Source organism: Silurus aristotelis (genome assembly GCF_946808225.1).
Source record: "Silurus aristotelis genome assembly, chromosome: 14".
Classification (NCBI taxonomy): Eukaryota; Metazoa; Chordata; class Actinopteri; order Siluriformes; family Siluridae; genus Silurus; species Silurus aristotelis.
The window spans coordinates 27,965,444-27,977,943 of NC_139587.1; the positions used below are offsets into that span (position 1 = coordinate 27,965,444).

General features: G+C 40.9%; 1 protein-coding gene and 2 long non-coding RNA genes across 3 annotated transcripts in view; 1 reads left to right on the top strand and 2 right to left on the bottom strand.

Moving 5' to 3' along the window:
- The window catches only part of LOC310737094, a 2,697-nt gene extending 658 nt beyond the window's left edge, over window positions 1–2,039 (bottom strand). Inside the window, exons 1-2 of the long non-coding RNA XR_014536748.1 lie at window positions 823–2,039; window positions 1–744 (exon numbers count right to left, since the gene is read on the bottom strand). The exon at window positions 1–744 is cut by the window's left edge and continues 658 nt beyond it. This is a non-coding gene — a long non-coding RNA (uncharacterized lncRNA). The remainder of the gene's footprint in view (window positions 745–822) is intronic.
- Window positions 2,040–6,812: 4,773 nt separating this feature from the next.
- Window positions 6,813–8,492, bottom strand: LOC310737101. The gene is made up of 2 exons (XR_014536755.1): window positions 8,357–8,492; window positions 6,813–7,238 (listed from the first exon to the last, which is right to left on the bottom strand). It is a non-coding gene; the product is annotated as an uncharacterized lncRNA (long non-coding RNA).
- Window positions 8,447–12,500, top strand: part of slc7a5 (solute carrier family 7 member 5) — a 13,795-nt gene continuing 9,741 nt past the window's right edge. Inside the window, exons 1-2 of the mRNA XM_083561216.1 lie at window positions 8,447–9,114; window positions 11,087–11,212. Of these exons, the coding sequence (XP_083417342.1) occupies window positions 8,586–9,114; window positions 11,087–11,212 (655 nt within the window). The 5' untranslated portion in view covers window positions 8,447–8,585. The remainder of the gene's footprint in view (window positions 9,115–11,086; window positions 11,213–12,500) is intronic.

Sequence of the window (12,500 nt, forward strand, 5' to 3'; positions counted from 1 at the left end):
CTGAAGCTTTGGATTCAAGACAATTAGAGTCACTCGTGTTTCAGTGCAGCAGTAATCAGGTAGCGACGGATACGTCTCGTAATTTCGATGTTCAGTGCCACAAAACTCGTTCATCGATCAGATTCAGTTCTTGTTCATGGTGCACGGTAAGCGCCACTTCGACGAGTTCTCTGAGGTCTGTCTGATTGACTCGCTTCATTCCTTCGAACAACCCAGTCGAAGTATTTCTAATCCGCACTGGAATCTGGATCTGCAGGACCTGAGGTGGCAGGGGGGGATCACAAACACTAGTGAGAGACTTCCATCCTGTAAAATGGGGAGACGAGTGTGAGAATTCTGGGAAGGCCGGGAATCAGTCTACAAAGAAGTCACGCTCAGAGGAACACCCTGATCTCTTATCAGTTTTTTTTTTTTTACTGACCAGTCTCGCACTAATCAGGAGTGAAGGCTCTGATGGTGCGTCGGCTCTCGCGCTCTGAGTCGCCTTTGTTCCTCTCTGGACGCCATCCTGCTTTATGGCTAAATAACAGTACAAACCCTTTCCTCTGTGGTGGCCCCAAGCTGAAAAGGCCAGCTGGTCTTCTGTGTGTGTGTGTGTGTGTGTGTGTGTGTCAGTTTCAGCCTCGCTAGCCAGATTAGGAAGGCGGGCCGACTGCACAACACACCACCTGTCCTACAGCGGTAGAAAGTATATTTCTTGCCTTCACACCATAATTTTTTATTTCATTTTATTAAATGTTTTTTCTAATTAACCCTAAGGTATCATTTTAAAGCTTGAGCGGTTGCCAGGTTGAAAGTTATTCCCCCCTTTCCGTTTCTGACCTACACTACTTTTTGTAATTGCGAACCATCGACGTATAGAAAAGGCGATACAATCTGGCAACCCGGTGTAGGTTTCTGACTTCTGCTTTTTATTCTTTTTATTCCTTTTTAAAACCTTGACATGGAACAAACCGAGGTGTTTAAAAAGCTGAATTTTCTTCATATTTGTGATTAAAGTTTTTGCCATTCATCTTTTATGCACCAACAGGGATCAGATCCGTGCCGAAATCATGATCTTTTTATTTCCAAATCCGATTCTAATGTGTGTGTTTGTGATCAATTTAGTGAAATGTGGGAGATGTTCACTTATTTAATGCACGAGACAAAAGTTTGTCTTGAAGCTCTGTTTGAAAATGAATGTTTTTCTCAATCATATTCTCATTGGTTGTTGACCCTTTTGGCCATCCAATCAGATTACACTTATAAAATTCTGACCGTAAGAATTTAACATGTTTTGAGTTAGCAATAAAGAGATCCGAGTTACTTCGGATCTGACCTTCAAAACGTTTCCCGCTCGCTGACGTGAACACGTGCTTCCCTGTTTAATTGCCTTTGACTGATCATTTTTTTCTGACACTTTTGTTTTTGTTTTGAAACGAATCACGCACAATGTTTGTTTTTCTTCTCCTCCTGTAATCGCTCGTGTTCACGTTAGAGTAGTGTTTAACTCTTCCAGAGTTGTTCTTTATCTTCGTTCTTGAGTGAGTTTAAATTTTTCTTCTAAAACACATGCAAAAAGCACCTTTTTTTCCCCAGCATGCTCTGTTGTAGCGGGTGCTGCCCGGGTGCGATCCAGCTGCACTGGGTCTCTCTGTAAGAGGTTTCTCTACAAATATACACACCCCAGACGTCTGCGCTACAAACACTCATTCGTGCGGTCCAAAAAATGCTGTGTAGTAAAGATTCTTTGATGTAAAGGATGAAATAAAACCTAAACAACCCGAACCTTGTTTCCTCCTTGTGTGTTTCCAGCTGTGAGTCCGGAGGCTGCTGCCGATTACGCAGAATGTAACGAGACGTTCGGTTTATTAACTGTGCCTGTGTGGAAAATAAAAATCCTGAGACCACTGCCATTCATTCTGTCCATGTATATTTACATTCACGGTGTTTGGCGCAGAGCGACTTACAGACGGGATTGAAGTCTTTATTAATAAACACATTCTGGTGCTGGTTTATGAGGACACGAAGCGGGACTACCATCAGTCTGAACCTCTTTAGGGAGAATAGAATCCAAGAACCGCTTTAAGAAGTAGGTATGGAGCACAGTTTGCATTTAATCGCTCGCATTTCAACGCATTCGGTGCCACCATGGAGGAGGACTGGTTCTGAGTCTGGTTCCCTTCAAGGTTTCTTTCTCATGCCATCTTAGGAGGTTTTTCACCACGGTCACCACTGGCTCACTCATTAGGGATCAAACATACATCCTTTTATCTTTGTCTCTGTAAAGCTGCTTTGAGACAATGTCCATTGTAAAAAATTTGCTCTTCAAATAAGACGTTCTGGTACAATAAGAGATGGTGAGATCATGTGAGCAATGATAGAGAATTAGAGGGAAAGTGGTGGATGCAGGAAGATGGAGGGATCAAAGGGATCAGCAGGTGAGTGAGGGAGCCATTTGTTTATCTGGTGAACAAGTTTTTTTCTATTTGAATTCAACCTGTGATTGTGTCTCACTTTGATTACATGTACGGCAGATGGACGTATCCAGAGTGACTTATTAAATTCCTTATTAAATCACTTGCCTTAGGGTTTCTGTGTTTCCAGCATTCCTGGAAGACCAAATGTCACTGAAAGTCACTGATGTAACTGCTGACTTTGGATTATTTTTGGAAATAATGGTTAAACTAAAAACACGAACGAATATGAAGCGTCTAATTTAACCGTGAAACCGTTAATCATTACTGCACCTCAATGTTCAGTGTTCATGACCTTCCCCTGGTTGACCAAAGGTGTGCTCGAAGTATTTAAAAGGAAACCACACAATGATCCTTGTGCTACATTGTTCTTCCACGAAGGAACGATGAAAGAACCGCAGAACTCATACTCGAGAGGAAGACAACGCGTGCAGGGTCGTGGGTGTGGAGAGTTTGGAGTTTTATTTTAACCCGCTTCAAAAAAAAGCTCCCGGTCCGTGTTTGTTTTGATTGGCCGAGGGGGGTTACAAACACATGGGTTTCCCATCATTGTGTGCTGGAACACCTTGTTTGAAGCCTAAAGAAAAAAAGCAAATGAAAGACTTGTGTTGATTGGAGATTTCATTCCAGAAATGCAGCGTCTGATCTTTTTTTTTTTTTACGCTGAGGTCTAAATATGGTTGGGACCATGTTTTTATAAATAACAAAAAGACTCGACTCACATTATTTCGAGATCAACGTTTACCTCACAAAACCTTGGTACAGAAACCAACATGTCCAAATGAGAGAAAATGTTCACTACTCTGGTTCCTTTGGACCAAACGTGACGTACACGTATTTCAATTATACAGCTGTGCAGTTGAGAGTTATGGCTATGTTCAAGGGCAGCATGGTGGTGCTGGAATTTTATCTTTCCCATACAGAAATCCAACATCTAAACCTTTGAGCAGTGCTGGAGGAAGTAGACAAAACATGAGATCAAGTAGAGAAACACTCGAAAAAATGTGACTCCAGTTAAAGTGCTGCCTTTAAACCTTTATTTGAGTAAAAGTACAAACGTTTTTGCCTCCAAATGTACTTAAGTGTCCAAAGTAGTGATTTATTATAACTACAGTGGAACCCGGTTATGTCGCCGGCCTAGGGCATCGATATAACCGATGATTGAGATAAACGAAAACCAATATGGCGGCAATATATTAACATGCTTGAAATTTCTTTATGTACATGATGTGCGTTATTATATGAGAATGTGCACGCACGTGTTTTTGGAGAGTTTTTTTACACAACAGCGATTTGTTTGATTGGTCATGCGGATCGAGATAACCTGTAATGCAGATAAGGAGGCGGAAGCCGAAGTAAACACAAACAAAGTTTATTGAGAATACTCAGGAGATAATCCACCAATACTTGTAGCGAAGCAGTAATATCCAGTGGTGCACTCCGGGAGCGCGGTCCATGACGTTCTGTGAAAGCAGAGACAGTTCAAGTAGAGAATCCATGGAAAAGTTTCCTAATGAGGTTCCGAATACGATTAATTCTGTGAGATTTTCTTCAGGAAATGATGTTGGAGCTTCAAGACTTTGTTTATAGTGTTCAAGCTACAAAGTGCGGAAAAAAAAAACGTCCACGTTTGTGTCTCGTTATCAATTATCTCTTCAGCTAACTGTAGTGAGCGGCCATGTTGTTTCCATGTCAGGTGTGGAGATGGCGAGATCATCAGTAGGAATTCCCAATAGAAGTCATATTAGTGTTTTGGGGGTTTTCCTACAACAATCAAAGTTATAACATAAACATGAGCATAAATTCCTGCTCCATAATCAAATACTGACTGCATCCAGAAATAAAATAACACTGTGGTCATGTTAAATTTATTACAGAGAGGAACAGGTGGAACTTGGTGTCCATTGTTGAATGATTGTAATGAATAATTCATCAGTAGACACTTCCAACCAGGAAGCTAAGATGTTAGCGTGTATTTTTCCAATCTACAGTTTACGCTGATGACTGGAAATCTCCAATCAGTGTTTTGGTTTAGGATACGGATTTAGGAAGACTTTCCGATTCAGTGCTTGATTGAGTAGAACACGTTTGTCCCACACATTGAACAAAAGTTTGTGGACACCTGACCAGATATTTATGTGAATCTTTTTGAACATCCTGTTCCACGTTTCCTCCATTTGCTGCTATAATAAGCTCCACTCTGGGAAGATGTTTAAATAGATTTTTGGGAGATTTTGGAGATTCAGTCAGGTACGTTTCTAAAGAATTTAGTGGAACATCTTACCAGAAGAGTGAGGATTATTAAAGCAGGGGATTATTATGCTCAGGTGTCCACAAACGTTTGTCCATGCAGAGTATTTTTTCTCACTGTAAGAAGCTCAGAAGGCCCCAGATGCTCTCCACTAAAGGACTGTCTCAAAGAAAGGAAGGAAGGTCAGGAGATGGACTTTGTTGTCTAGTGAAGGTCTCAGTGTGTCTGAAGTGTCTCGTGTGCAATAATTCTCAGTGGATCTACTTCTTGCAGCAGGACTTTCATTCCGTCAGAGCGAAAGTGTCGCCGATAAACATTTCAGACGACACCTCAGAAAAAATACTACTTTTATAAACAACATAAACATCCAGGAGCTACAAATTTCCCAGAATGGATCTTATGGGTTTCTTTAGGTTCTATTGTTGGACTCTAATGGGATAACTATTGGCAATTATTTAATCAAATTATTAATTCGTAGTTTATAAAAAAAAAAATGTTTTTATTTAAATTAAGCAAAAATTATTAAACCCAATTAGATTTGTTATTATTGTTTCTTGGGTCTTCAGGTTCAAAACTGTGAAAACCTCCTGTGAGGAAAAGTCATGAGATGTTTGAATTCCCATTAGATCATTCTCCATCCAAAGTTCTCTCAAATTCAGTTTTGTTTTCCAGAGTTTATTCTTCTTTCTTGTCATATTACATGGTGGTATCAAAACGTTTCAAGGCTCTGTTTACAAGAAAAGCGTTATTTATCTGTTTCCACACAATCACTTTATAGCCCCCCTAAAATAGTCCCCCTGCAAAGCGTTCTTCTGGAATGTGTCCTGAAAGTCTTCTTTTCGGAGCATTCCGAGCTCCTTCTGATATTCCCGTTGGATCTCCACAGCGGTGTCGAAACGCTGACCTTTGAGCTGGATCTCCTTTTTCAAAAAGAGAACAAAGTTGAAGGTTTTCCTGATCTCTAATCATCTTCCAGTGATGTTCTTCCGCTTTTGAAGCTCGTTGCATGCTCTTTGTTCTTACTTGCTGTCCGTGATGAAATTGCAGACGTGGGAAACCATGTTTTGATACCACATCTTAACCTTCACAGCTTCGTCTTTCTACATCTGCTTAACAAACTATCGTTTTGGGTCAAACCAAAGTCCTGTTGTTCATATTTGACTCAGTGTTTACATTTTTAAACATCCCATGTAGACTTTTGTGGGGAAGTGGTAGATCCAAAGGTCTGGGGTTCAAGCCCAGGTATTGCCAAGGTGCCACTCTTGGCCCTTGAGCAAGGCCCTTAATCTGGCTCTATCATAACTGACCCACAGCTTTCTAATGCTGCAGGTTTATGCGAAGAAAGAATTTCACTCTGCTGTAATGTACGTGACAAGTGAAAAAAATACTTTGAAGCTACTAAATGGTCAGATTGAGCACCTCATTTCTAGATGATTAAATACTATGGAGTGTAAACTCTGAGACAAAGTTCATGACACCAATGCTTAACAATCCTGGGGTACCAGTGACCAGTGTTCTTGTCCTTCTCGTCTTATCGGGGGGAGTTCTCTTCAGCTGGAGACCACTCCGAGTTAGGATGGTTGCACATCAACAGCCTGAAGATCCAAAAAGTTACTGAGCAAATCAAGAATATCAGCAGTCTTCTACAAAGGGCTCAGGACCATCAAAGCACCAATCACTGATCAGTTCTCCTCAACAACAGTGGAAATGTGATGAATGGACATTTGGTGTCTGGGATGAAGACCGGTTCCATCTGGAGTCTGGTTCCTCTTAAAGGCCCTTCCTCATGCCACCACAGGGAGTTCATTTGTTCGCTTGTTTACTGATTTAGTATCTTTTCCAATGCGTTTAAACTGCTTCAGGTTTCACTACAAACATCTAAACAGAGAAACCATTTCAACCAGAATGTCCAGTGGCCAGAATAAAAACTGAAACGATGCACACTGGTATTGTTGGAATCATGTTATTAAAATGGATTACATTACAATACAGTGTGAATGAGAGTGTGTGTGTGTGTGTGTGTGTGTGTGTGTGTGTGTGTGTGTGTGTGTGTGACACAAGGTCGTGGGAATCCGCAGACGAACAAAACGAAAATTAAACCAAGATGTGTACTTTTATTTTTTATTCCTTTATTTATTTTAAGGTGTCAGGTGAAAGCATAGCAAAAGACAAGGTTCATAAGTCGTCCCACACACACACACACACACACACACACACACACACACACACACACACACACACATACACAGATGATCTCCCCCTGCAGTGTTATTGGGGTGGATCCTGAGATACATTCCATGCACACGTGTGTATATGTGTGTGTGTGTGTGTGTGTGTGTGTGTGTGTGTGTGTTTGTGAGAACGCAGCAACACAGCAGGTGGATCCAAACTGTTTACTTTCTTCCAATCCTATCTTCTCAATATCTCAGAGACCTTCAGGGTCAGTGTGACTTGGCCTCCATCGTGCTTCTACCTGAACTCAGGAAATGAGGGTGGAGGAACCTGGAGATTCGACTGAGCAAATCCAAAAACTGAATAAAAAAAAAACACACACACATGAAATAAAGGGTTTATTTTGTTTACCACCAAGTAAAAGATGTCGTATTCATCTTATTATTATTCGTCTTCTCAGTAAAAACTTTCTTGGAGATGTTTTAAACGCAGTGGTGTGGAACTGCTCGGGAACATCAGCATTTTTGTGAACATTTAAAAAGCCGTAAAATAAAAGACTTACATTTATATAAAATGAGATTATAAGATTATATGGTTGAGTAGCTTCACGTGTACACCAGTTGCATCTCTGAGGACGTCGAAGATGCCTGTAAAGGTGAAGCTGTTTGTTCTACACCACCAAACATCAGCTCAGACTTTTCTCCACCATCAGCTCTAAACAGCAACCATCAAAACCATCAGGAATGAAACTATCTGAAATATTCTCAGCGATCATGCAATCAGCAGGTTGAGTAAGTAGACACAACCTTTAACACTGAAGCATGTGACTGTGCTGCCAAGGTCAGAAGGTCCAGTAGAAATTCTTTGACATGTTCCTGAAGACAAAGAGCAAAAAGCAGGAGGGGGTGATTTTTAAAGCATGAAATAAACTTAGAGATATGCACTACCCCACTTTTACATGCATAATTGATCTTTATCTATTATTATTATTATTATTATTATTATTATTATTATTATTATTATTATTTTATTTTCCTAATTTATATATATTTTTATAGCACTGGCACACAATGACAAATTCCTTATGCATGCATCCCATGAAAATCAGTTTTTATACACTTGTTATTTTTAATCTTAGCATGTTAGTGAGAAGAGGTGTTTTAAAAAGATAATATAAAATAAAAAAAAAATAAGATTTGCACAATTACTACGTAAATCATACGGTTCAACGGTTCATACGTTGCTATCTATATATACTTTATTTGATACAATATATTATGCAAATTTATGCAAATAAACAAACACATTTCCAGTCCGTTTAGATTTTTTCCTTTTTCTTTTACAAACCTGTTCATCGAACCGAATTTCCGCATACTGTAGACAATAGAGTGAATTTGTAATACCGGGTATGACCGCTAGGTGAACAAAGGGTGAGGGAAGAAGAAGAAGAAGCGGGAGAGGAATATAGTTGTAATACCTGGAGTTGCCTTTAGATGGAAGTAATGAGCAGGTTTAATTTTTGCCCGCGGAAAAGGGGCGGGGCGAATACCGACCAACGGCGTGGTTATGGTTTAAGGCAGTTTCCTCGTTGTGGTGCACCTTCACATCGCCACGCTGCCCTGAGTCACGCAACCAACCGGGGCGCGTTCTTCTGCTTCTCCTAGATAGATCTCCTGTCGAGAACCTTGTGTGAAGTCGGACCCAAGATGTCGAGTGTGAAGAAGAGAAACTCGGGCCACAGGGAAGAGGAGGACCACCAGGCGGCGGAGAAGATGCTCGCAGGCTCCGGTGGTCCATCCAGCGGAGATGGAGATGGAGAGGAGACGGTGGTGCTGCAGCGCACCATCACGCTGCTGAACGGCGTGGCCATCATCGTGGGCACCATCATCGGCTCGGGGATCTTCGTGACGCCGACCGGCGTGGTGAAGGAGGCGGGCTCGGTGGGTCTGTCGCTCGTGGTGTGGGCGGTGTGCGGCGTGTTCTCCACCGTGGGCGCGCTGTGCTACGCCGAGCTCGGGACCACCATCACCAAGTCCGGCGGTGACTACGCCTACATCCTCGAGGTGTACGGCTCCCTGCCGGCCTTCCTCAAGCTCTGGATCGAGCTGCTCATCATCAGACCTTCATCTCAGTACATCGTAGCCTACGTTTTCGCCACATACCTGCTCAAGCCTCTGTTCCCGGTGTGTCCCGTGCCCGAGACCGGGGCCAAGCTCGTGGCGTGCCTCTGCATCCGTGAGTACACGCTGAGGGTCTATACACACACACACACACACACACACACACACACACACACACACACACACATTCAGGAGTACACCATGTTCCTTAACACTTTATATACACACACACACACACACACACACACACACACTTTATACACACACGCGCGTCCAGCTCCCATTCCTCATCCATTCACCCCACGCGCGCTCTTTCATTCATTCTGAAAAAGAAGAAAGAAAGAGAGAATAAAATCCGCGTGTGTGCGGAATAGTAAAAGAGTGATGTAATACAAATTTTTAAAAAAAATGACGCAATAAAACCGGGTCACGTGTCGAGACTGCGTGGACGACGGATGTGTGCGCGTGTTGAAAATGCGTCGCGTTGTTTCATCATCCGCGATCCGCGCGCGCGAGGAGGGCGAGAAAAAAAAAAGAGAGAGAGAGAGAGAGAGAGAGAGAAATGATGGAGCAACGTTTGTTCACGCGCACAGAGTAATTAAGCGCCAATTAACACAAATATAATCAACAGAAATCAGTTAATGGATGTAAAAAATTGTTCTGAAACTTTTTGTCTTTCAAACGTTTGAGATTTTTGTTGTAATTTTTAATGTATATTATATAAATTATTCTCCAAAAACATCCAATCAGATCTCTAAAGTCTTTCATTTTTTTAAATCCACTTCTTCTCCCTCTGATAAGATGATGATGATGATGATGATGATCTTATCCTTCTTTTTTGGTGATGGATCAGACCTGTCGAGATTAGATAAAATCCGATCTGTAATAACTCTGATGGCGTCAGACTTCAGTTACAGGTTAATTACACAGTTATTTACTCTCAGGTACGAACTGTGAACTGAGTGACGTGAGAGAGATTCTAACTTCAGACCTGTTACACTGTAAAGTGGTTTATCTGGTCTGGATTAAATGAAGATTAAACACACACACGCTCACACACACACACACACACAAACACAAACACACTCACACACACAAACACAATCACACTACCACTTCCTTGTTCTCCAGTCTCTGTTCATTACTGTAGTGTGTGTGTGTGTGTGTGTGTGTGTGTGTGTGTGTGTGTGTGTGTGTGTGTGTGTGTGTGTGACTGTATTAGTCGTTAAAATGATCCTCTCAATGTGCAATCATGTGACTTATATGAAGCGATAAAAGAAAGAGAGAGATCTAGGAATGGATTGGTATATGAGATATGGAGAGGGGGAGAGAGAGAGAATTAGAAATAGTGTGTTAGAAGTGATGGATGGATGGATGGATGGATGGATGGATGATGGATGGATGATAATTTGGTGAAATTGATGCAAAAATATTTGTCTTCAGAATAAAAAACATTCAAGCAGATGGATTGAGAGATAAAAACTAATAGTGTGGATGGGGGGGGAGATGTTGGGGAGAAGGGAAAGTTGTACATAGTAGGTGGAGAGGTAGATGGATGGATGGATGGATGGATGGATGGATGGATGGATGGATGGATAGAGAGTATTTGAATGGAAAGTGAGATGGAGGAGTAGATGGAGAGGTAATTAAATGGATGGATGGATGGATGGATGGATAAATAGACAGACAGACGTCACCGTGGAAACGTCAGATTTGTGGTTTGTAGTTTCTTAGACGTGAGATGATGCAACAACCGATGAGGTTTTCACATCTCCATGGTAACGAGTTGGAGCACAGCGGGCGAGTTCTGCTTTGTTAAAGGCCATGTGCTCACCAGATACCAGATATCCAGGACATCAGATACCTCACTGTGTGTGTGTGTGTGTGTGTGTGTGTGTGTGTGTGTGTGTGTGTGTGTGTGTGTGTGTGTGTGTGTGTGTGTGTGTGTGTGTGTGTGTGTGTGTGTGTGTGCTGAAGTGTATTTGGTTAATTTTTTGTCACTATTTGGGACAAACTCTGAAATAAATTTTCTCTCTCTCTCTCTCTCTCTCTCTCTCTCTCTCTCTCTCTCTCTCTCTCTCTCTCAGTGTTATTGACGGCGGTGAATTGCTACAGCGTTCGCGCCGCCACCCGTGTGCAGGACTTTTTCGCTGCTGCTAAGCTACTTGCCCTGGGCCTCATCATCATTGTTGGCTTTGTCCAGATTGGCTTCGGTGAGACACACACACACACACACACACACACACATACTCACAAACAGACACAGTCACACATACACACACACACACACACACACACACACACATACTCACAAACAGACACAGTCACACATACACACACACACACACACACACATACTCACAGACACATTCACACATACACACACACACTCACACATACTCACACATACTCACAAACAGACACAGTCACACATACACACACACACACATACTCAGACACAGTCACACATACACACACACACACACACACACACACATACTCAGACACAGTCACACATACACACACACACACACATACTCAGACACAGTCACACATATACACACACATACTCAGACACAGTCACACATACACACACACACACACACACACACACATACTCAGACACAGTCACACACACACACATACACACACACATACACACACACATACACACACACATACACACACACACACACACACACACACATACTCAGACACAGTCACACATACACACACACACACACATGCTAATCATAATAAAGGTTTCATCCATATTTTACAATAATATCATATAACAATTTTTATTTGAAATAATCTCATAATTTCTTTTAAATATAATATATTATAATAACATGATTATTTTTAAAATGATATAATTTATTATATAATTAATTTTTTTATATAATATAATATAATATAATAGAAATGATAAACTGCATATTTCCTGATGAATATTGCATTTATTCTCACCTTTAACCCAAATGCAGTTAAATATCTTTAATAAGTTTTTTTTTTCTCTGAAAAAGAAAAATATTGTTTATGAAAAAAGACTAATATTATTGTATTTCTATAGTAAATTAAAAGTTTATATTATTTTAATATTAATATAACTAATACATTTAGATTTTTATTATTTGTTTCATAAATTTTTTTTAATTATAAATAACAGGTTTTATTTTATTTTTTTTTTTTTTGGAACAACGACATCAGTAATAATGAATATGGTTGTTGTGTGTGTGTGTGTGTGTGTGTGTTGGGGGGGTGGTCGAGGGAAAAAAAAAAAGAATAGTCTCAGACGTTATTAGTCTATTTGCATTATATTTGGCTTTGATTTGCACATGGACTCTGATCTCATTCTGGAACAGACTGTGTGCCAGAGGTGTTCAGAACCTTCATCTTTATTTGAGAGAATGTCAGAAATATCAGTCTGAGCTTCATTGTTTCTCATGAGGAACTAAGGAGAGGTTTATCATAGTCAGGTGTGTGAAGGAAACCAGAGAA